The 25,847-nt window shown below is 44.3% G+C and overlaps 1 protein-coding gene across 1 annotated transcript; it reads left to right on the top strand.

The window, feature by feature from the left end:
• The first annotated feature begins 9,399 nt into the window (after positions 1-9,399).
• On the top strand, positions 9,400-24,468 carry LOC120839935 (antimicrobial peptide ISAMP-like). Its single transcript, XM_040210333.1, has 4 exons — positions 9,400-9,445; positions 9,984-10,107; positions 22,136-22,214; positions 24,349-24,468. The coding sequence occupies exons 1-4, from the start codon at positions 9,400-9,402 to the stop codon at positions 24,466-24,468; spliced, it is 369 nt and encodes a 122-aa protein (XP_040066267.1).
• Positions 24,469-25,847: the final 1,379 nt, after the last annotated feature.

Here is a 25,847-nt window from a genome sequence, read left to right as displayed (position 1 = left end):
CCCCCCCGGCCCTCTCCCGCTTATGGTCAAGAGGTCCAACGAGTCAAAAGGTCCAACGAGTCAAAAGGTCCAACGAGTCAGTCACTGAAAACGCCGTCGGCAAAATACGTGACTTGTCCAACACAATCCAACATAATAATAATAATAAAAAAAACTATAGTTACGTGGTATCTTTGGTCACGTGATCTCTCTGGTCACGTGACCAAACAAAAAAATTCTCTGGTCACGTGACCAAACAAAAAAATTCTCTGGTCACGTGACCAAAAAAAAAATTAACTTCTGGTCACGTGACCTCCCTGGTTACGTGAGCACGAAACTATCCCCTGCCTGGTTTCGAACCTAGGCCCTCTTGATCGCGCGACTAGCGCGCTATCCGCTGCGGAAACACAACTCGGGAAAAGCTAGTGCTCGCGCATTCTCACATCGCCTGTGAAAGCTTAGGTGCCCTCATAGTTTTTTTTTTCTATTTTTTGCCTGTACTTTTTTCACACCCCTTGCCTGTACATATTTCACACCAAGAGACGCAACGAGTCAAGCTATCCAATATTGGACCTCTTGACACGTCGAGGCACGAGTCAAGAGATCCAATATGGGTCAAGAGGTCCAACGAGTCAAGAAATCCACGGTGAGTCAAGAGGTCCAACGCGTCAAGAGGTTCAATATTGGACCTCTTGACGCGTTGGACCTCTTGACTCGAAATCCCCCCCCCCCCCCCAGAAAAGATAAAAACAGTTGGCGGAGACATTATACACGCTCGTTCAAGAAAAGCGCAAAAAAAAAAAAAGAAAAAAAAAAGCGAAAAGTTTGGAAGCAAAAAAAAAAACGAAACACACACACACAAAAGGTATGTCCGAAAGTTTTTGAATTGGAAGGGCTGGCTCGGTCTTCAAAGCAGGTATAGGTCATATATGACTTCCGACGACACTAAATACCGAGACATTCGTTTGTGCTAGGAGATCGAAGTGTGAGGTGGTTTGAAACATTGGTGGATTTTTTCTCGAATAAGAAGTGGTAGGACGTAACAGTCTATGCCTGCCTCAGATTAACCGCTTGAGTTTTAATCCACGTCAAACTTCGATCTTCTAGCACAAACGAATGTCTCGGGATTTGGTCGCGTCGGAGGTCACATATGAACTATATCTTCTTTGAAAAGGAGCCATCCCTTCCCATCAAGAAACTTTCGGACACACCTTTTTTTTTGTGTGTGTATTTGTTCTTGTGCTTCAAAACTTCTCACTTTTTTTGCGCTTTTCTTGTACGAGCGTGAATAATTTCTCCGCCAAACGTTGTTTTTTTGTTTTTTGGCATTTTTCAAGTTTTGGTTTTCTTTCTCTCTGTGTGAACTGCTATCTGATTTGTCAACGTTATTTCCATTTCCTATCTCTTTACTCCTTCTAATTTCTTCTTAGGGGTATATAAAAGCTCACGGGCTGTACATTCGTCACCTGATGAAGAGCGGGACCCGCTCAAAACGTCGTAATAAAGTTACAATTTGTAACTCCGACAGTACGCATCTTTGACTTATATATATATATATTATCCCCCTCGTCAAACCCTAATCCCACACCACGGCTTTAGCCATCCCTTTCCCATGTGGTCCAATAAATATTTAAATATATATATTTGGACATCAGTTATGGTTATGTTGCGGTTTCATGTTCCACTTGACCCGCATCTCATCGGTCGTTTATAGGCCTATTCACAGTGTAAAACCTTGAACTTATTTGAGTTCAATAAGAGTTGCGAAATGTCAAGAATCTTTGGCTTAATGACAAGCAAAAGCGTTACTGCAACTATGGACTTGGAGTATCAGCACTTTTTCAGGATTATTTTCGGTGTTAGAAAGCTCATGTAATATTGATTTGCACTATCGTGAAGTGTTTAAACATTTCTGGTGAAAGGAAAGGCCTTTTTTGTGATATCAGGCGAAACCTCAGATACGTGGCAACCATGATTTAAAGCCCCAGCATGCGTAAATGTTGTTACTCTGAAGCGTAGGTTATTAAGTGGCTCTCAGCAAAACAATCTAACAATTCCACCTCATCTATCAAAGGATACGAAGTTGAGTAATTTTAATCTCTGACATGGGCAACTGATCCGCTTTGCAGTAATTTCTGCACGTTTTTGTGGAAGATATCACCTAGTGAAAAACGATCTTGAGGATTAACTTCATAATGTTTTATTAATTAAACAATATGCGTTACATAAACGTTTAGCAGGCTCGCTCTTTCGAGACAGATCTTAACCAGGACGAACGTTGGAAATATAGCGACGCTCGGCGATTGACGGATCCGATCAATACGATAACAAATAAAAAAAAACCGTGTGTTGCGGAATACTATTTGAGCGAAAAAAATATTGGGCTCACATTGGCCGGGGGTGGTTGAACATATTTTAACACAAAAGCCCGGATTATAAAAAAAAAAAAAAAACGAAGAACTCTGCCTGTCGTGTCGTCAATTGTTTTCTCCGAAGTGTCGGGTTTTTGTCTTGAATTAATGTTTCGCAGGAAGGCGCTGCATACGGGTTAAACTAAAATGCCTAGATGAATGTTCTGCCTAAAACTGTATTTCTTATGGTGCATACTAATCCTAGTGAAGAAGCCATTTATATGAGAAATTTCTGTGTTCAATAAACATATATGAATCATACAAGATATCTAAGAACACATGCAAACCAAATAAGAACTATTTAAGATATATAGCAACATGTAATAACCATATAAGAAACTCATCAAAAACTTCTCACGAACTTCCTATATGGTTTTTATATGTTCCTATATTTCTCGTATGATTCATATGTGTTTATTGGACTCAGAAATCTCTGATACAAATGAGATATTTCAATAGAGAGGAAGACATATATCGCTTTATGGTAGAATGCATATTTTTCTACAAGAACCGTTGTTAAAGGCGGATGTATGTGATAATGATTCCTGAATGTCCAGAGCATTGCATGTCATGGCCCTCTGTGGGCACTGTGGTCCGAAGGTGCGGGGAGGACTATAAGCTAAGGAGCACCGTCTGGCCGAAACATCTGTCGATCAAGGATGTCGTGGCGAATGGAGTAGAGGCCGAACGATGAGCGACTCGTGCTGGAAGAGTTTTCGTCAAAACATTTCTTGGAGTTTTATATCGGGGTGTTTCTCTCCGTCTAAAATGTAGCATCCTAGCAAGCGCCTCAGACTATTCTTTAGCCGACGGCCCAAGGTTACGGCCTACGTCACTACTGAGACGCAACTAAAGGTTGAACATTTTCTTAGACAGTTGCTGGGCGAGGCAAGTGGAGACAGGCGTTACAAGCCATAAGTAAGGGTAAATGTTGCCTGCTACGTTTTTTTTATTATTTGTAGCCTCCTGTTACATGTTTTCATTATGTGATGGAACTAAGAGGTGCAATTTTCAGGTGATTTTCTGGTCATCAATTTTTTTCCAGGAGTTCACCATTTTTGTAAAGGCTCCGCCAGCGTCGATGCACATCCGACACCACGTACCGTTGTAGATCAACGAAAGCGGGTCTTGACAAGAGTAATCCATCACAAAAGAAGCTGCAGTTCTAAGGATTTCTGCCTCGCCTATGTTCCTGGCTGGACCTCGGGACATCAGACTTCTGTTTTTTCCCCCAAAATGAAGACATATCTGAAGGGTGCGCGCTTGGAGTCCCACGAACAGGTCCCCAAATGCGATGCGCCGTTGGTGTAGTCAACAGATGGGCTCATACTTCTACGACGACACGCAGAGGCCATTGAAAAAATGGCGGAAAGACATCAACGCGGGTTGTCACTACATCAAAAACCGACGTACTCCTGAGAAAGAAGTTTATTATTTTTATGTGAATTTAATATTTTTCTATATACACGATACATTTAAAAAAGTTGCAGCAGAGCAGGAAAAACCTATGTAACAACCCTCGTACAAACTGGGACGAGATCGCTGTCCGGTATGGTAGTCGTCGTCGTTCAATAGTTTTTGCCTTGCCCACTCGCTTATTGGAGATTAGAAGACATCATAATTTGAGTAATTCCACCGACACATAATATATGTTGAAAGGACATAGCCTAACATGGAGCAGAGCCTAAAGATGGTTTATCATGCTTTTCAGTCCACGTTGCTGTTATCTGTAACAAATTACGTCAGGAATAACCAGTGGTTTATTTTATGATCCACCAAACTCCTGTCCTTTCTCTTGAGGGTGTTGTATGTAGTGTTTACAAAACTATATTTAAATACGCACCGTTTCATGTTCGGCAGTTTAATTTGCCTTCAACAGTAATGCCTCATTGCGATGCAGATTTCCCTGTACATGCATAAATAAATAAATTCTTAGTTTCTATGAATTATTATTTACAATGTTTCCATTCATCCTTGCATATTCGCATGAACCTTAAATAAAAATTAAGCTCTCTCAAATATTGCATGATCTGAGGAGCGTTACTTCATTCCCAGAACAAATGGCCGAATTCGGCTTTACTTCTGTTTGTCTTTTGTCACCTTGAATACCTTTGCATATATCGTCTAGCAAATGCCGCAGTTGGGCTTCACTTCCCAACTTTCGGTTGTCATGTGACTTCTTCGGGCCTTAATTCCCGAGAAAATGCCGGAATGGGGCTTTAATGCTCATTGTTCGGTTATCACGTGTACTTTTCGGCCCACGTCCGGGATCTCGGCAATAGAACCTATGCGAAATGCACAGGGCCATCTGTTTGGCGCCGAAAAGAATGTTCCGTCTCAGCAGTTATTTTTGGGGCTGGCAAAGACCAGGGCGCGAAAGTTAAGTTCTGAAGAATCCTTCGCCCCCACAAGCATTCCTGCAGAGAAAGCGCTCTTGTAGACCAGGCGCCCGCGCCCATGCCTTTGCCGGCACTCAAAGCTAAATTTCTAGCTAAAGTGTGCCTCCGCCATGTTGGCTACAGCGAGAAACCAGCGACCGGCGGGCCGAGGAGCACCTAGATCTGCTCATCCTTTGCTCGCATGTGTGGGTGTGGAAAGATGAGGCTGAGCAGTACGCCTTGATTGTTACCGTCAAAGCTACAGAATTGACAAAGTGCAGAGGATGTTCCAGCTACCAAAGATGGTAGCGACAGATAGTTACCAAAAGTTCAATCATTGTCGCATAACGTCTATTATGAGTCAAACTAAAGATAGAGACAGACTTGGCATTTTGTTCTAGATAGTTTGTGTCGGATGTACTTAAACATAATTTTCATCGATATATTCAAGACGTTAAGAGGTATTTTAACAAATGTTTATACACAACCATTTCGGGGAGATTCCTTTCTATTAACACGTTTTTGTTCTGGCAACTTAGGTCCTCAAAAAGCTTGTAGATGCCACAGTTGAGCCAAATGTTTCCTTCTCTGCACAGGGTATGAGCATGTTTGACCCAATTTGACAAGCAATTGTTTGGTAAAGCCTATCACTGGCACTTAAGTGCCAATGCTTTAGTTCTGATTGCTCGGTTTTCTTATGGTATCTTTGGGACTAAATAGCCATAGAAATGACAGGACCAAACCATATGAAACCTAAAACGCAACAAAGCATAATATTCAGACTTCAACTATCGCCTCGTAGCAAAATTGCATTGGACCAAAGTTAGGCTCCTAGGATTGCCAAGCTTCAGGCAAGCTGGGCGTTTCTCTTTGGCGCTACCTGGGAGATTAGACCCTACAATTTCCAAACATGAGCCAGGTTAGGATTTTTAGGTAGTACTTAATTCGAAATTTAAATTTATTTTGATCTAAAGGCCAAGGCGGTTGTTTTTCACATTTTAAGTAATGACTGTTATTATTATTATTATTAGTTCACAATGTTGTAATTAATTGATTTATAACTTTAATACTGGTGGTTTAGCCACACAAGCCAATTCTGGCTTCGGCAGACCCAGACCCGAATCATACTTCGTCGCATCCGATAAAAAACACAAAAAAAACATTATTAATTCATTATTATTAAACCATTAAACCATTATTAACAATAATAGTATTAACATATTCTTGAACTGAGGTCACTGACTATTATTAATATATTCCTTGTTTCTTCTTTTTAATATTATTTATTCTTTATTTACTACGTAATGTGTGACGCAAGTAATAGCCTCATTTTTAGTGCTGTACCTGGCGTTGCAAAGCCATGTCCAAAACGCTTGAAAGAATTCGACAGGCCGTTTTTTGATTGTACTAACTTCAATGTTGTAATAAACGATTAACATTATTAAATAGTGTTTCACTTCGGTGTTAAATTTTCAAACTACAAATTGCTTGTGCTACATCCGCAAATTAATTATACTCTATCACGTACATATCGGAGAATAAAAAATAGAAACATTGCTTCTATAACAAAGCTATTCGGACGCACAATCAAAAACCGACATTTTAGTCAAATGTTTCACGTTGAATGTAATGTGCTTTCGCGATAGTTTATCTAATATTGGAAACATGGGAACGCTTATCTTAACTTTTATATTCAGACAGAGAAGAAACAGAGCAAAAAAGCTGCCTTCATGGAACTTGAGGGCCCTCCCGGAAGCCCCATAATGCAAGCCGCAGCAACAGAATATTGTATAAAAAAGGCTAAATCAACAATAAAACTTCCACAAAAACAATGTGCATTGTTGTACAACATTTAATATGTATTTTTGTTTGAATAAAGTAACATATAGTTTAAGTGATGCAACGCTTTAAGTTGCTCAGAACACGCGCAATCTCAGATGACTGCGTAATATATCGTGAAATTACTAACAAATCATATGCTGTACTTCTTCAGGCTGACTTATGCGCTGTTTCGCAATGATGTACCTTATAGAAATGGGTCTCAATACACCTAATGTAGAGCTACCAGGGGGCCTTGTCGCAACACGTCACCGTCAGCGTACACGATTTGTAAAACTCAGCTCACATCTCTAACCTTATTCAAGTATCTTGGTATTAAAATCACGTCTAACCAATCATGGAAAACTTATTCTTATTATATAATCAATAAGGCTAATGCGATTCCTGGATATTTAAGAAGGAACTTTTCTATAAACCCTATGTCAATCATACCTCGTCAAACCTCACACATGAGGGTCCTCACTCACCCTCACTCACCCTATCTTCACGGGTGAGTTAAGGGCGAGTGAGTTTCCGAACAAGGAAGATTCATGAGTGAGGGTGAGTATGGGCCGTGAGGGCCGTGAGGGCTGTGAGGACCGTGAATGCGTGAGCGCCGTAAGGGCGGTGAGTCCCTGAGCGGCATGAGGGGTGTGAGGGCCATGAGTGCGTGAGGGCCGTGAGGGCGGTGAGTGTGTGAGGCCCCCTTCAGACGGAGCAACTTACTCAGCAATTTCGGTGTGTGCCTGAGGGGCGTGAGGGGTGTGAGGGCCATGAGTGTGCGAGGGCCGTGAGGGCGGTGAGTGCGTAAGGTTTGTGTGGGCCATGAGTGCGTGAGGGGCGTGAGGGCGGTGAGTGTGTGAGGCCCCCTTCAGACGGAGCAACTTACCCACCAATTTCGGTGTTGCTGGCGGGTTGTTCCCTAGCTTTCCCTAGATCGACACGAATTGCTGAGATCGGGTCCAGCTCGAAACAAGCGAGCAACTCGCAGCAATTCGAAGACGTTCGAAGTGGCTGCATTCAATCAGGGACGCGATATTTTCACGTGATACCTCGTGCCGGTGATGATGACAATAAAATACTTGTTTCTGGCTTGAAATTGATCATTTTTGAAAATAAACTGCTTCAGAAAGATGCATTAGTATTCTCAACGAGATGTACATGCATAAAAACACGTTTATGGCGCGCAATTGCTTGTCTGAATAGTGCAAGAAAAATAAAATTTCATGATGATGATGGCAAATCGCAGCAGTGGCTTGCTGCGTGTGAACGGGGGTGGCCCGTGTTGCTGGTGTTGCGACGCCAAGTTTCTGGGCGAAATTGCCCCCTTCTAATGCGGGCCTGAGTGGCATGAGGGCCATGAGTGCGTGAGGGCCGTGAGGGCGGTGAGTGGCGTGAGGGCGGTGAGCGGCGTGAGGGCCATGAGAGCGTGAGGGCGGTGAGTGGTGTTAGGGCCATGAGTGCGTGAGGGGCTTGAGGGGTATGAGTGCGTGAGGGCGGTGAGTGACATGAGGGCCATGAGTGCGTGTGGGGCGTGAAGCGTATGAGTGCGTGAGTGGCGTGAGGGCGGTGAGTGGCGTGAGGGCCATGAGTGCGTGAGGAGCCTGAGGGTGGTGAGTGGCGTGAGGGCCATGAGTGCGTGAAAGGCCTGAGGGCGGTGAGTGGCGTAAGGGCGGTGAGTGCGTGAGGGGCGTAAGGTTCAGTGAGGGTGACTGAAGGGCTGAAGGTAAGCGTGACTGTGAGGCTGAGTGAGGGGCCGAGGGTGACTGTAGCTGTGAGGGTGAGGGTGAGCAAGGGGCTTAGGTGAGCATGGCTGTGAGGGTGAGGGTGAGTGAGGGCGACCTAAAATGACGACCTCTGATGTCAAAAAACCTTTTTCTGCACAAGATTTTACTACATTCAAAGCTGGAATATGCCGGAGCAATCTGGGATCCCGGTCACACAACGGTTGTAACGATCATCGAAACCCTACAAAATCGCGCCGCACGTTTCATAGTCTGTAACCATCATCACACCGCAGGTGTTTCATGAATGAAAACCACTCTGTTTAAGTCTCTTCTTCCCTCTTGCCGTCAAATATTTTGTGTCTCTTTCATAAAATGTATTATTCCAACGATTATCTGAACGACAAACCATTCATTAGCCCCTCTTTCATTTCTCCCCGCATCGATCACCGTCTTAAAGTTGGCATACCTGATTGGGAAACTTCAGCTTAGATCTACTCTTTCATCCCCAAAACGCCATCTGAACGGAACCCCCTTTCCGGCATCAATTGTAACTATTTAGCACTTTTTTTTATTTACAAAAACACTAACTAGTCACTTTTTAAACATTATGCCGAACTAACTTTTTAACCAAGTCGTCTTTTTTGTTTAAATTTTTTACTGAACCAATAGTGCATGGCTACCCTCTTTGTAATTCCTCAAGACCCTGAAGGTATTTCTGTAAATAAATGAATGAATAAATTAAACATTTCTGCGTGTCTAACTTTGCAATATTATTATCAATAATATTGTGTTATTTCTAGAATGTCAGCGATTCCGCTAGTCGTGTTGCACTTTTTTATTGTCGTACACAATTAATATTAGCAGGCGAATTTTAAAAAGGTATTAATTTCTTAATTTGTTTTGAGCCACTGGTCCAGACAAGATGTACAGAGATTTCTTAACCAACAGATCGGTACTATCCTGAAATTGTGAATATTGACATATTATTGCGTATGGTTATAAAACGTTAACAACGAGGGATACAGATATGTAAAAGCCTCGTTTCGTTACTACTTCACTTATATCTTTATATTATTGTTTAGCATAATGGTTGTTTATACCGTTCAGATAGAGACAAGTTCTGGCTTGTGTGGTAAGATATCACCTTGGGAAAGAAATTAAGCTTGTGTTAGAAAGTCGTCCAAACAAGAACGTACGTTTGCACACGGATGCATTAATTGACCCTGCAGTATTTTTATAAGCTAGATCCAACATCGGCACTGTGGTCTAGCCCTATGGTGCAGAAAAAAGTGTGCTAGTAATAAAATAAAATGATAATTTTATACAAAGGCCATCGTAATCCCCAATTTTTGTTTGCTCAGCCATAGTTCAATTACATTTAATTTTTTTTCCAGTCAACTCTCCACATGGCTATTTCCAAGCCCCGTCAGCTATGAGTTATTTGCTGCTGCGAAGATTAATTGAAAGTTCGCTAACCTTTTCCACGAGGCAACAGGACGTCGCACAAGGTTCAAGACGTTGATCGCCAGCGACATTCGCTGACCTTCAGTACCAGATCGCCGAACCCGCGAAAAGGGCAAAAAAACAATTTTAATAAAAAAGGGCGTGTATTCAAAAGATGACATCATGCATAGTTGATAAATCCTGCAGCTGTTGATGTACTATAAAAGGAGGTGGGGTCCGGACTTCGAAATCACTTTCTTCTTCTAGCACATCTGCGAAGATACTTTCGAATAACCCTTCAACAATGCGTGCCGTAACCATTTTCATCGTTACTCTTGTGGTTCTGGAAAGGTAAGAGTTACAAGCCAAAGTAATAGCACGCCGGAAGATGTAAATATAAACTGAAGGACAGGGTTTACCTAATAACTGCATTTTTGTGTAAGTTGTCTGAAAAAGACTGACCGCCAAAATATAATGTTACACCTAATTCATCGGTGTGAAAAATAAAAAAAAAACTTCAAAACTAGCTACTGTCTCAGGAGTGAGACAGTAACTAGCTTATGATTAATTATCGCCAGCTCGCCTGCGCGCCAATTGTTATTTTGAGACTGATTATCTGTGCACCTTTAATTATTTTAAGTTATACCTCGTATGTACTTCGTTAAACACAAACTATTTATAGTCTAGGTTACATGCATGTGCTATTAGAATATCAACATTAATTACGCGTTTTGTGTAGCGAGTAACAAGGAGTGAGCAAAAAACTTACATTGGCTCTTGGTGTTAACTTTGCAACAACAAACTTATTCTGAAAAAAAAGTATGGCGAGATTGTCGAATTGTTTAAAGAATTGGGAACCCCAGTCGAATGCAATGTGCTCTTGAATAAATGTAAACCCTGGGTGTTTATGCCATATGCAAGAGTATCATGCATGTGACTACAGAAACCATGGGCCCTCGTCTGTACACTTCGTGAAAAAATCGGCGAAAAATATGGCGGCAGTGACTGGCAGCCGCCAAGGTCGAGCGAGGCGGTGGCCAGTCACTGCCGCCGGATTGCTTGCCGATTTGTTCGCCGAGTGTCGAGGTTAGGGCACCAGAAAATAAGACCCTCCCAAGCCGTCGTCGTACTGAGGTATTTAGAAATGTGATAAAACCACAAGCATTCGAAAAAATCGATGAAATACGTAAAATTACACTCAATGACAATCCGTCTAAAGGACGGAAAGACACCAGACCTACAGTTAGCCTAATGTCGATCGATTTGACTTATAATCAAATTTAGCTCATTGGACTACTAAATATTCTTCCGTGGAAAATATTTGTTTACGTTATTTTAAGAAGGTCGGGATATTTAGTGGGGTTTTAGAACATTGAAATCAGCGTTTATTGTGTCGAAGATAAGCTGTACGTGGATCTTTGGGTGTGCAAACAATAGAGGGAGAGAATTAGTACAGAAAGACGTACGTACTAAAGCGTCCTTGCTGCCCTTCATTCCGTGCCGGAATGACGGGGAGTCAGGACGCGTGCGGAAAGTGTTCCTTCCCCTTTTTAGGGTCGGCAATTCCACACTTCTTGCGCCACATTTTGACGTAGATTACGCTGAAAATGCCTCGAAATTCAGGGAGATGACTACAGCATTTTCATGACCGACGGAAATAAATCGTACAAATGTAGTTGGTGTACGGAGCTTAGTCAGCCTGGAGACGTTAGGTTCAGCAGGAAAACGGGACCGAGAACCTTGAGCCTGCTGAGGTTGTGATTGAATGTCAGGATGTATCGAAAGCTAGGCTAGGTCTAGGAACTTGCGGTGTTCAATAATGTGTACTATCACGTGCTGAAAGATTATCAAGCTCTTCGACCCAGTTCGTTGCCTTCACGAAGATAACCATATTTGCGGCAATAAAAATAAATGGGACTTTGATCAATCATGCTGCTCCTGCACCCGTGGCTTTTTTGACCCGGCTGTCTGCCAAACGGTACACTGCGGGCCGACCTACCTACAAGCGAATCGCTTGGAACGCCATCACGATAGCTGTTTGTTCAGTGGCTACTTCGGAAGGACAGGTCGTCGCCTCAGGTACTTCCCGCTCCAGCCATGGTGAAGCTGGTACTTTTATTACAGATCTGAGCACTCGTGCATATGATGGTGCAGTACTTTTAATTCCGAACTTGTTGACGGGTTAGAAACTGAACTACCGAAAGCGTCGTCCTCCGTAAAGTGGGTGCGCTCCAAATAGCTCCCGTTGCTTCACGCCTGTGAATAGCACATTTTTTTTTAATATTTCATCATTTAACCACGTACAAGAGTCTGAGCGACATTGTGTCGTCTGCATTGGACGTAGGTTTGCAGAGCGGGAACAAGCTTTGCTGCCAAAATTATACGTATGCTTCGTTTCTTATGAGCTCTTTAGTCGGACGCTTAATTTTTTTTGTATTTCTTACTGGCTCTTAGCACTAGAAAACAGTTCAGACGAAAGTATATTATTGGGAGGACTGTTCGTTTGCGTTTTGAGAGCTCATGCTGTTCGTAGCTTGGTTGTTGCAATCTCTTTCATTATGAAAACTGGGCTATCACTGTTCCCCACAGCAAATGCTCCTGACAGTGGCAGACTAGAGAAAGAAACTGAAATTCTTGCCATCAATCAAACATAGAAAAACACCGTGTTTTTTTTTTTGTCCTTTCTTTTCAGCTTCTCTGGGTTCGCAAGTTATAAATTTTGAGAATACATATATCGTCTTGGCTTATGTAGTGTTTTATGTTTGGATGTTTCCGGTTTAGGTTTGCAATCGGTTCGATTTCGCACATTGGTTTGCAAATGTACCATTTTAGAAAATTGCTGTGTTAGGAGGTGCTAGAACAAAAATACGTGAGCACGTGCTCAAGCGAGCGGGTGCACTCCCTCGACCATGGAAGCAAGGTCCGGTTCGCTCCACTGAGCTTCGGTGAGCCAGATGGGCCGCCCCCAATGTCTATTTTGTCCCTATGATAGCCTATCTTTCCGGCCCCAAGTTCGCTATATGACGCTTCTTCCCTCTCCTTTTTTAGCCATGGCGTTTTTTTATCGCCACATCCTCGCACTCCTTTTCCTAATAGATGGCGCGAGTCAATTCCAGAATGGTGTAAACATATTCCGGTAAAATATTCCCGTGAGATGGCAAGCTTTCAAAGACTGAAAAATGTATTTTGCAAGATAAGGTGGAAGATACTCAGAAAAGTAATTGAAGTGCCGTAACCAATACTCTCGATCAAACGTATTTGCCTCATATAGCTACCGAAAGCAATTAATATACAGTATCTTGACAAGGGTATTTCAGATAAGCACAAGCCATGTTCCGACCCTTCTATAGTCTAACACAAGTTGCGACTAACTCAACAATGTTAAGAATAAGGCTCTTGGTTAAAAGAGCGGTATCTCGAATAATTGTTTTATTTTTGTTCAATTCTCTAGCAGTAACAACTTTGAGGAAGTCTGCCCGACAATTAAATTTATGTTTGTTTGAGAATATTATGTCACTTGTTACCCGTGATTCGTTTTATAAAAAAAATAGTGATAGAACGTCCCTCCCCTACTGAAAAAAACCATTTGAAATTCAAACGGGTGGCAAACTGGTCGCCCGTTTGAATCAAACCTGTCGATCCGTTTGGATCAAACGTGATTATGGGATACGGGTACCCGTTTGGAAACGGTACCCGTTCGAAACGGTACCCGTTTGATACAGGTGCCCGTTTGATATGGGTGCCGTATGGTACGAGTACCCGTTCGACATGGTACGTGACCACAGGTTTGAACGTGCACTTCGAAATGGCAAATTATGCGCTAGCCCTAAATGGGTATCGTCTGGGAGGTTGGTTATCTTAAACATATTTAAGAAGTCCCGAAACTCATAAACGCATTTATAACATGGAGAAAACACGTAGAACAAATGCACTCGCGTAGGTGCTTGTAAGTGAACAGGAAAACCGACTCAAAAGATTGTTTTCAATTCTCCTCGAAGTTTATTACCTCTTCTGTAGACAAGTACAAACGTGCAAGCGATCTGTGAACACTATACAGGTAGACTTTCGGGGAAATTATTCTCCTGGCTGCCGCGCGAATAGGCGCTGCATAATTCTTTAGATGATTTAGAAGAGTACGCGTAGAAGAACGGTCAATCGTTGCCAACACGTAGGTTGCAGTGCACTTACCATAACAATAGCGGACTTGAAAGAGGTAATCCGTGATATTTGTCGACACGGTCAAAGCAGGACAACCACACAAACACAAACGAGAGGGAACGGCTCCTTGAAAGTTTCAACACGATGCGGCGCACAAGCTGTCATTTGCCGAACCCAACCAAACCGCGAGAATTTGCGACTTCTTTGAAGAATCGCTCGTTGCCGACATACACGTGGGTCTTTTCGAACACTGATAGCTTTGGTGCACATCCAATACGTTGTCGAGAGACATCCCAATAAGACCGCAGGGTTAGGCGACAGATTGAAGCAGGTAGGACGAGCGAACTTCGAGCAGCAACTGACAACAAGCAGACAAAGAAAAAAAGCGGCTGCAAGGCGCGCCCTTCCGGATCTCGATGCTTATCAGCGTGTAGCTCGCGCGCTGCTGTGGGTCACGTGACAGGAGTGACAAGAGAGGAGGGAGGGGGCGAGGTCAAGGCGCTGGGACCACCGGGACAGCCCCTCTCCCTCTCCCCAGGCATTCCAGGGAGATGCGTTTTTGTAGTCCCGAAGAACAAACGCGCGCGCGCGCGCGCGCTCGAACTTTGGAAATGGCGGCGGGGCTGCCAGAAGCTCGGCTTGCGCCCGAGCGAAGAAAGAACTCAGCGCAAGCTCGTAGTTTGAGTGCTGCAACGGCGGGCGTGCTCCCGCAATGCTCGATGTTCTTGCAGCCGCGTGTACGCGTGCTACCTTCGCTGCGTCTTGAATTAAAGTGAAACGGAGTCTAGACGTACATTCTTTCACGCGGGCGCGTCTTCTGCGAGAGAGATTCGAGCTGAATAAGTAAATTGAGGCAACAAAGATGGACAAAGTATTAAAGGTCTGTCAAAAATATCGGCTCACCAACGTCGCGCGTTTACGTAAAACAAAAAAAAAAAAAAAAGGTGTTAGTTTTAGTTGCAGTATAATCGAAAATCAGCGCAATTGAAATATAAATATAATTACTAGCATTACGCGGACGATCTGAAATCGATGAACCGGCGCTCTCAGCCTTCCGGAAAACATTGGCTGCCACGGCTGAAACGCTAGGCGTGCCCACGCCGCCGATCTGTACGTTCAATATCAAACGGGCTCCGGAGAGCCGTTTGATTAAACCGGTGCAGTTTGCAACATGGTCGCCGGTTTGAGCAAACGTGCGACAACTTTGCCCAAACGAGTCGCCCATTTGCCCAGACGAGCGACCCGTTTGCCAAATAGGTGACCGTTATGGCTCATGTCACGAGGTACGCAAGGCTCGTTCAAATAATCATTTATGTAAAGAAAAAGAATACGAGACCCAATTGAATCCAGGCAATTTGTATTGAGAAGAAAATGAAAAAGGGTGTCTAATAAAAAAGGAACATGAAGATAAACCGAATCGAGGGATATGTACACAAGGCAATATTCACTTGAGTTCCGGTCTTTTCCGTTGGCGGAAGATGCTCAAGGGGTTGCGGATGTAGTTGCCGGGTTCTGGATCGTGGTTACCAAGTTCTCGATGATGGTAACGGGAGCCTGGATTCCGGACGCCGAAATTCCCAATGGCGATCGCTGGGCTAACCCGGACCTGGTCGGCACCACGCCGATGGATGCTTTGGCCACGGCGAAGGGATCTCGGGATCGGGTTTCTTGGTGTCCTCTCACCGACGGAGCTCCGGCAGCCTTCCTGTTGCCTTGCTTCAGCCCGCAACTCGCTGACTGGTTCTGGTTTGGGTCATGGCACCCAAGCGCCCAGGCCCGGCAGTTCGTCGCGATGGCTGCACTCCGACGACCGTTCGACGATCTCTCTCACTTCTTTTTCCTTTTTTCTCCCCCTCGCGCAGCTCTCAGCTTTTTCTTCTTCTTTCATGAATCGGCCATGACAATAGCCCCCCACCAAAGTTTTTTCTTTCCCCCCTTTACCAGACACACACTAACGAAACAAAAGAAAGAAAAAGACATAGACATGAGTCGATTCTGCACACCAACCGCGGGCTGGCGTCCAGTTGAAGGGTCGTCGGTGTATCCATTCTTCCCCACGACAAAACGTTCAAAACAAGATCATTCCTCTCATCCTTCTGCAATCAGAACTAAGAGCCACGGTAAACCAATCAATTCCACATCAAATACGGCTTAAGTAATCCCCTCCGACATTTTCGGACCCCTTAATGTACTGAACTATAAACTCGTACTCTTGCAAAAGTAGACTCCACCGCAAAATTCTACTATTTGACGTTTTCATTTTGCGGAGATACTGTAGGGGCTGGTGATCCGTTTGAACGATAAATTCTTTGCCATACAAATAGATGTGGAATTTTTGAATGGCCCAGACCAGTGCTAGCGCTTCCCTTTCGATGGTAGGATAGTTCATTTCCCTTGGCATCAACTTTCTGCTGGCACAAGCAACAGGATGTAGGAGTGTTGAATGTTTCTGCATCAACATAGCGCCCAAGCAGCTATCTGACGCGTCTGTACGAAGGATGAATGTCTTTGTCAGGTCAGGAGCCTTGAGAATTGGTCCTTTTGAAAGCTCTCGCTTCAGTTCCTGGAAGGCAAGCTCTTGTTTGCTGGTCCAACGGACGTTGTTGGGTTCCTTCTTTTTTGTCAACTCGACGAGAGGCAGAGCCTTCTGTGCGTAATTGGGAATGAACTGACGGTAGTAACCGGCCAGCCCCAAAAATGACCTAACTTGTTTCTTGGTTGTGGGTCGCCTGGATCCCACAATTTTTTCTACGGTTTCTGGTACTGGCGCAAGCTCACCATCCCCTACTCGATGTCCAAGAAATGTGACGTACCTCATCCCGATCTCACATTTGCTAGGCTTTATGGTCAACCCAGCACGTTCTATTCGTCGCAAAACTAGCTCAAGCACGGAGGCGTGTTCTTCCCAGGTGCTGGACGCAATCAGGACATCATCGATGTAGTGTTGCACACCATCTATTCCGCGCAGCACCTCTCTCATTAACCGTGTGAAGATTGCTGACGCAGTTTTTATACCAAAAGGCATGTACCTAAATTGGTATAAGCCCGAAGAGGTGCAGAAGGCAGTCTTCTCTTTTGAGTCTTCTGATAGCGGGATTTGCCAATATCCTTTTGAAAGATCCAATTTCGAGAAATAGGTCTTTTTTCCTATTTCTGAAAAGACAACATCGACCCTAGGAATCGGTTCGGCATCTGAGACCAGGATGTCGTTAAGTCGACGAAAGTCGATACAGACACGGTAGGTTTTGTCCTGCTTCTTAACAAGCACCAATGGCGAGCAGTATGGAGATGTTGACTTTTCTATTACGCCCAGCTTCAGCATCTCGCCTACCTCCTCTTCGATCACGCGCTCCATCGCGAAAGGAATCGGGTACTGTGGTGTATGCACCGGTTCCTGCGCGGTCAGCTGCAGCTTACATTCCAAGATATCTGTTTGGCCCGGCACATCCGTAAATATTTTTGAATATTTCGCTAGGATGTCCATAACGTCGCTCCTTTGCTTCTGGCTAAGATCGTCGGCTAGCGCGACTTCACTTACTCCCTGCTTACTTCTCAGGTCAAGACACGGAAGCTGCTGATCAGCCGACGTATCCTCTACAGCTAAAATTGAGGACACTTGCTCCTTTGTCTGACTTGTCGTCTCACGTTCCTCGTACCGCTTTAGCATATTTATGTGGAATGTTCTAGTGGTATGCCCAAGGTCTACCTCGTAGTCAACCTCGTTCCTTTTACCCACGACGATGAAAGGGCCTTTCCAATGCATTAGAAGCTTGTTCTTTTTCGTCGGGATCAGGAGTAGGGCGCGATCTCCTACCTTCAGAGCCCTCCTTGCAGTCCTTCTGTCATACAACTTCTTCTGGTCCTTTCTTGCCGAGGATAAGCTTTGGTGGGCAAGCTCTAGCGTTCGCTCAAGTCGACTGCGCAGGTCAAACACGTAGTGGTAAGTCGTCTTAAGATTAGTTCCCAACTCGTCTCTCGTCCAAATCTCCTTCAGCAGGGTCAACGGTCCCCGAACATGACGTCCGTAGATTAAATCAAACGGAGAAAACCCCAGACTGGCCTGCGGCACTTCACGGTATGCGAATAGGAGTGGCGCTAAGTATCGATCCCAAGATCGTGGCTTCTCCTGGCACATCTTGGAGAGCATTTGTCGCAGGGTGCCATTATATCTTTCTACTAATCCGTTGCACATAGGATGATAAGGTGTAGTATGCAATTTCTGGATAGACAATAACTGTGTCAGCTCCTGCATCAGTCCAGATGTGAAGGTAGCACCTCGATCAGACAAGATCTGCCTCGGCAGCCCTACTCGAGAAAAAATCTCTAATAATCCTTCTGCGACAGTGCGAGAATCGCACGATGGTAGCGCTACGGCATCAGGGTACCTAGTGGCGAAATCTACCATCGTCAGGATGTAGCGATTTCCATTTTCTGAGGTAGATGAGAGGGGACCTATAAGGTCTATGGCCACCCTCTCGAAAGGGGTGTCAATAATGGGCATTCGGCCCAGTGGCGCTTTCTTTAGTCTTCCTTTCGGTGCAGCCCTTTGGCACGCATCACATGACTTCACAAATCTCTTAACATCGGCCTGTATTCCTGGCCAGTAAAACGCTTCTAACACTCGGTCAGTAGTTCGTTTTATGCCCTGATGTCCGGCCAACGCACTGTCGTGTGCTATCTCGAGGACGTAGGTTCGCAGTGTCTTTGGTACCACCACTTGTTTGAAACTCTTTCCACCCTTCTGTTCATAGCGACGGCATAAAACTCCCTTAGAGAAATAAAAGCTGATTTTAGAACCGTCCTTCGTGCTTTGCACTTGCCCAACTTTGGTTCGGCACGCCTCCAAGGTGTCATCTTCTTTCTGCCGCCTTTTGAGTTCTGTAGAGTCGATGTCAATTCTAGTTTCTTTGCTAGTAGTTGGAGTCGCCTTCGTTGCTTTCACTCTATTCGCCGCTGCTATTTCACCAGCGTGCGGAACCGCATCTTCCCTCTCTTTTGAAGATCCTTTTCCTCCTCCGGGCGTTTGGTTCCTCTCGGTGTCCCATTCGTAGCTTGGTTTGTCAGCCCCTCGTGCTCCCTCAACATTTCCGATAATTACGTCGTAAAGGGGGGCTTCCATGCATTTTACGAGCAAGTCTCCCGTAAAATATGGGGAGCGTAGGCTTATCTTGGCTTCCGGCAAGCTTAAAATCGTTCCATCCACAAGGCACACCACCCCCATTTTTCCAGTGAGCTGGGAATCTGGTATCAAGCTGCGTCGGGTAATAACCGTGTTGCTACCGGTGTCACGTAGCACGCTAACCACTTGTCCGTTCAATCGGCCGCTCAAAACAGGCATATTTTCCACCTCCCTAGTCGCCCGGGTTTCTTGCACGACGTTCACCATCTCTCCTTCGTAGCCGTTCTGCTCGGCGTTTAAGTCCTCTACTAAGTTATATGGCATCGCCTTCTGCAAAGGAGGGGGTTCTACAAAGCACATGACGCTCGGCTTATCTTGCCGTTTTCGAGGACAGCTTTTTGTTTCATGTCCCTCTCGTTGGCATGTTGTACAAAACGGAATTTTATGCCTGAATCCACTTCGACACTGTGGAGCCTTATGACCTACGCGCCCACACAAAAAACACTTTGGCCTCATAGGCGGTGGCTGATCTCCGTGATTTCTACTTGGTGAAAATGCGCTCGTCTTCGTGTCGTCCTCAAGAAAGGAAAGGCTTCTCAATTTCTGCGCTTCAAGAAAGCGATCCGCAGTCTCCACCATCGACGCAAGCGTCTGACAATTCCTTTCCTTCAGGAAGGTGGCTACCCTCGCGTGACATTGCGAAATAAATTGCTCTTCCAGCACCCTATCCCGAAGGGCTTCATAGGTAGCAGGAGTCTCGCCGACCTCCATCCACCGGTCGAAATACCCCTGCAGCCGAGCTGCGTACTGTCTAGCTGTCTCTCCCTCCTCGGGCTTAGATTTTCGGAACTTTTCCCGGTAACCCTCCGTTGTGAATCTAAACCTCTCGAGAAGCGCTTTCTTAGTCGCTTCATAGTTCATAGAATCCTGGGGCGATAGTCTCCCATACACCTTGAGTGCTTCCCCAGTAAGACACATACTCAGTGCTGTTGCCCATTTAAGTAGTGGCCACTCCTCCCCGCGGGCAATGCACTCGAATCTTTTAAGGTACGCATCGAGATCGTCCCTCCGGTCATCAAATGGGGGAATCAGCTTGCGAGGGCAAAGACTATTCGAGCTAACTCTCTCGCCACCGTTTCCATTCGAATCGGTTACCGCGGTTGCAGACGCTCCGCTCTCGGCTAATCTTATGCGAAGCTGAAGTGTTCGTTCCTCAATCTCCGCCCTTTCTCTCAAGGCAACTCTTTCGACAGCTCTTTCCTCTCTCTCCAGGTCCTTTTCTTTTCGTTCTCGGGCTTGCTGTTCTTCAACCCATTTCCTCAGGCCCTCTCCCTGCAACCCCAGTTGTTTTCCGACGTCAAGCATCTCTCTGTAGTCCATTTTCTACTGACGTCTGACCAGTTCACGGAATACTTGTAAGACACAAGCTGCCCAAGTTCAATAGGTCTCGTCCTGTCGCGGACGCCAATATTTGTCACGAGGTACGCAAGGCTCGTTCAAATAATCATTTATGTAAAGAAAAAGAATACGAGACCCAATTGAATCCAGGCAATTTGTATTGAGAAGAAAATGAAAAAGGGTGTCTAATAAAAAAGGAACATGAAGATAAACCGAATCGAGGGATATGTACACAAGGCAATATTCACTTGAGTTCCGGTCTTTTCCGTTGGCGGAAGATGCTCAAGGGGTTGCGGATGTAGTTGCCGGGTTCTGGATCGTGGTTACCAAGTTCTCGATGATGGTAACGGGAGCCTGGATTCCGGACGCCGAAATTCCCAATGGCGATCGCTGGGCTAACCCGGACCTGGTCGGCACCACGCCGATGGATGCTTTGGCCACGGCGAAGGGATCTCGGGATCGGGTTTCTTGGTGTCCTCTCACCGACGGAGCTCCGGCAGCCTTCCTGTTGCCTTGCTTCAGCCCGCAACTCGCTGACTGGTTCTGGTTTGGGTCATGGCACCCAAGCGCCCAGGCCCGGCAGTTCGTCGCGATGGCTGCACTCCGACGACCGTTCGACGATCTCTCTCACTTCTTTTTCCTTTTTTCTCCCCCTCGCGCAGCTCTCAGCTTTTTCTTCTTCTTTCATGAATCGGCCATGACAGCTCATACGGGGGACCCCTTTGAGCCATACGGGCGACCCCTTTGACAAACTGGTGACCAGTATGGTTAAACGGTTACCGGGATGGGCCCGTTTATTTTCATATGGGCGCCAAATAGTTTTTTTCAGTAGGGTCTTCAACGCTGCTGTACTTGTTTTGGGTTATTTGCAAGATGGCTATATAGAAACTAGGGTTATAAAACTCTGGTCGTGGTAAAACGTCAGGCATAAACAGCTCTCATTCGGGAGTACCGACAAGGCGCTTGTACGTTTCTGCGAATGCACCTTCTCCGAAAATGCATTTGCAGATATAATTCTATCGCCTTCCTAGGAAATAGTTTGTCTGGACTTTTTCCGAAGAAATTGTGGGTACATATCTTCAGTCGATTTCAGAGGTCACATTATTTGCGGAGCGCCAGTATCCTTTCTTGCGCAAAGGTTGTGGTTACGTCAGAACACCGAGCTCTGGAGGGCTCAGATTGGAAGGGCGCTGGCTAGACTTCAAGGCAGCTAGCATTGAGGTCTAGCTACTATTCTTTCCTTCAGAGCTAGTAAGAGCTCGAAGTTCTGACGTCACCAAAACCCCTGCCAAGAAGAAGACACGGCGCCAGCCAACCACGGAGTTTTAGCAAATGATTTAAAGACCAACTTGCGCTCCCCCCTCATAGGTAAGGAACACATCCACATTCCCTGTACGCGTGTCTAAAATAGATACCATAAAAATTGGGGGAGAGCCAACCCCATTTTTACTGAAAACTGGGTTAATCTAGACATGGACGTTTGTCCGGTCAAATCGGGGGCTTAACGTAAAATTTCCAGAGTTCCCAAGTTTTTTTTAATGTTAATAGTGGGCACTGAAACGAAGTGGCGCTCTGGAGTATATTACGGTATGTATATTTATAGCTGTAGATATTCTCACAACCGCTGCTTTTTTAACGTGATCAACGTCGTCATAATATGTGATCTTTTCATGACCCTAATTTGGCACATTGTTTACTTCTCAGCTTCTACTTTGCCTCGTATGAATGCGCAGCAGGACCTGCTTGGCAGGTGAAGGCTAAGAGACCTAAATGTTATAGTAAAGTGAGTAAACAAAACATTTTAGGTTTCCAGACGGTGTTCTGATCAGTTTGTCGTGCTCAAACTACAGATTCTGAAAGTTGAAAAGAAAAAGTTATTTTAGTGCATGTTTATCACGTCAGAGGGACGCTCTCTCTTTCGAGTACTTGAATTCTATTGGGAGGCTGTTCATAAAAATGATGTTAAGGATTTCCTCATGGAAGTAATATTTAAAGAAAAACAATGCTGCCCAGATATATACACACACATATATATATATATATATATATATATATATATATATATATATATTTTTTTTTTCTTTTATGGCGTAATGTTCTATAATATCTCTGCATTATCGTAGTAAAATCAATGAGAAATACAAGTAAGATTGTTGTAACAAAATACACTCAGGTCTAATCGGTTGTACCGCGCTACGAGCATAATAAATTTATTCTAGCGATTTAAATTGCTGTCTTTGTGTTGAGCAATGGAACTTCAGCTCGCGGTACTTTAAAGCGAAATTTAGTGGGAAATTTTTTCTGGATAAGTAAGTCTGTAAACAGGGACATTTGCCCAGCAATTTCAAATTCTTATTGGGATAAGGGATTGCGGCGCCATTAGAAACTTTCATCGATATCACAGTGTATACAACAGCGTACAAAACGCTGAACTTTGTCATCTGAGAATGTGAGGCAGCGATGGTTAGAGTCTACTTGAGTGCCTCAAGGGCAGCGATTGTGTGCTTTGTTGATTTCTCATGATTACACTTAGCTTGGCAGAACAAGTTTTTGTTTTATTTATTTTCCTCACTTGAAGCCATTACATAGGGGGACAAAAAACATAATAAACTTAAATACAACGCGGTTGTGTTTATTTGTATGTTTTGGCGTGCCCCTACCGCCAAATATAATACGAAAGTGAGTTTGAACCTTTAGTGAACTAATCGTCTTGTTTAGATAGTTGGCGTTGAGGTATTAAGATATATCATAAACAATACAAGCAGAAATACCTGGAGAAAATTATTGCTTTTCCTACCTTGATGCATTTAATGGGGCAGCTATTCCTCTGAAGTGCTTGCATTCTAATAAAACGCCCTTAAAAGGTGAAGTTAATCCTCGTTTGTTAATATAAATATGAAGTCGAACACCATAAAATGACGCGGTTGTATCGCCTGCAAAAATTGTTTTGATGGCGAGGCGTTCGAAAATGTTATGTGTGTCAGAATTTTGGTATTAAAACACTATATGAAGTATAACTTGAATTCGCGCAAAAATGCACTTAGTCTTATTCAGTTGAACTACGATCCCAGTCACATGCCACAATTTGAGCGCTGTGAAATTGTGCTTTTTTTCAAGGATCCTTTTTTTTAATTTCTCTGTCTGTGTTCTCACCTAGAAGGAAGCTTCCAACGATGCGTTCACTAGTCAGCCTCTTGGTAAATTTCTATATGGTATTTGCTGAAGTTGTAACCTTGGTGTGGTATATCTGCAATATGTCTGCGACCGGACGAGAAAGACTCTCAACTGAAACGTTGGGCTCGTGCTTGCTGATTAGGCATTTGATGTACCACGGCGCCGGCCATAAAGTCGTTCTTCGAGCATGCTGTGAGGAGAACGACGTCCAAATGTCTAAAAGGCGGCCTTTAAGAGAGCGATGAAGTGACTCTACACGAGCATCTCAATCGCTGTGCTTGTATATTTGTTGATTTTCCCTCAAGAGAGTCAGCTGGATAGGAGTCCAACATATCCACTCCCTTCATTTTGTGTCAACATACTCAATCCTTGTAGATTACAACACAAAATAGCGGAATGCTTAAAATGATCAGACAAATAAGAAAACATCGTGACGATATGAACTGGACAGAACTATATGCGCCCTCTGCGCGCACAAAGCGCATGTCACAAAGTGAGACTTTTTTTTTTACTTTTATAGGAGAGCAAGAAAAGTTCGAAATTATAATTTTTTTTAATCATGACAGGAATTTCCTACCACGTCGCGGCTAGGACGATTAGTTGCTTCTACGTACTAACCATCTCTAATCCTATGATTTCTTGATGTTAACAAATTCTAGAAAATTATTCTGAATATACCAAAATTTATCGATTCAGCTACATTTGTATTTAATAAAGTATTCTCTATATAATATATTATATAGCCATTGTCTAAAACAAATATTTATATATTGTTACACGTATGCAAGGATAATAATGAATGCAAATTTGGGTCATGCTCACGTTGCAATAACGGCCTTCATGGAGACAATACTTGCCGCTAAGAGTGCAGTAGATAAAGTGCCGCTATATTGTAGTGCACGAATAAACGTTGGATAATATATTGTTGAGCGTGTGGCATTCCTTAATTAAGGGACTTGGCATCTCGTGTTGAAAAAAAAAAATGAACAGCCCACTTGGGCCAACTGGAGACGCCTCCGGACACCGCAAGATAGAGGTCGTACCTCGGACGAATTTTGATATATTATGTGGGGCGGCTATTGCCGACTGTCAAAGCTGGCCCATGAACAATTCATCACTAAACTACTACAAATAAATTTAGAGAAATGTAGCCTAGAGTGACGGATCTCTGGAGGAGAAGTTACTGCTTACTCTTACCCTGTTGCCTACGGTTTTTTAATCCTTCACAAAAGAAATATGTGACATATATCTGAACTTTCTCAAGCTATTGTGATTGATATTGTTAAGAAAAAGAAGGAACCTTTTCGTGGGAAGACAAGAGAAGAAGAAGAGGCAACGAGCTTTAAATGATTGTAACCGCCATTTTGAGTCTTCACCTAATGTAAATTAAATCATTGTATATATCTTGTATATATCTATATTCGTCGTAACATTTTGGTGGAGGTGCGGGGTAAGCGTCCTTTTTTGTGATTTTGTTCAAGCGACGGTAGTCGACGCAGAACCTCCATGATCCATCTTTTTTCTTAATCAATACAACGGGCGATGACCAGGGGCTAGAGGAAGGTCGAACAATGTCCTTCGAAAGCATGGTGTCAACTTCTTGTTGAATGACTCGACGTTCGCTGGCTGACACTCGGTAAGGTCTGTGGTGAACGGGAGTTGCGTGGCCGGTGTTGATGCGGTGTGTAGCAAGGGTCGTTTGTCCAAGGGGGCGGTTGTCAAAATCAAAGATGTCATGGAACTCCCATAGAAGAGCTTGAAGGCGCTGTTGTTCGGAAGGGTCCAACGTGGAGTCTACCATGGTGAGTATGTTGAAAGGGTCTAGGGGAGCTGGGCGGGTTGAATTAGAAGGGCGTGAAAGATCTGCTGCAATAGTGGAGACTGTGACCGTGTCTAGCGATGAGCTTGTTGCTAAGGAAGCACCTTTTGGCAATACTTGTGTACTGGAACTAAAGTTAGCTATCCATACGCGGGTGCGGCCATTGGCAATTGGAACAATGCCTATGGCCGAGTACGATTTCACCATAACCTATAAATCAGGGAAGCTCCATCAAGACGCCGACTGCCTATCCCGTTACCCCGTGGACTCTACTAGCCACTTCAATGAAGACTCCGATATTCCCGTTCTTCCTATCTCAAACCTTCTGGACATTGCCCAGGAACAGAACCTGGATCCACTGCTGCACTCTATCCTTTCAGATCTGAGAGGTAACACCAACACACCTTCTTCAAGTCTCTACTC

Source organism: Ixodes scapularis, unplaced genomic scaffold (genome assembly GCF_016920785.2).
Source record: "Ixodes scapularis isolate PalLabHiFi unplaced genomic scaffold, ASM1692078v2 ptg000712l_1__unscaffolded, whole genome shotgun sequence".
NCBI classification, from domain to species: Eukaryota; Metazoa; Arthropoda; class Arachnida; order Ixodida; family Ixodidae; genus Ixodes; species Ixodes scapularis.
This window is presented reverse-complemented; position numbering and strand designations above follow the sequence as displayed.

Excerpts from the sequence above, each read along its gene's own strand:
- LOC120839935 (XM_040210333.1), top strand. The coding sequence starts at position 9,400 with ATGGTTGTTTATACCGTTCAGATAGAGACAAGTTCTGGCTTGTGTG. Across the intron at positions 9,446-9,983 it reads GACAAGTTCTGGCTTGTGTG|GAGGTGGGGTCCGGACTTCG; the intron begins GTAAGATATCAC and ends GTACTATAAAAG. Across the intron at positions 22,215-24,348 it reads GACCTAAATGTTATAGTAAA|CCATTGTCTAAAACAAATAT; the intron begins GTGAGTAAACAA and ends TATATTATATAG.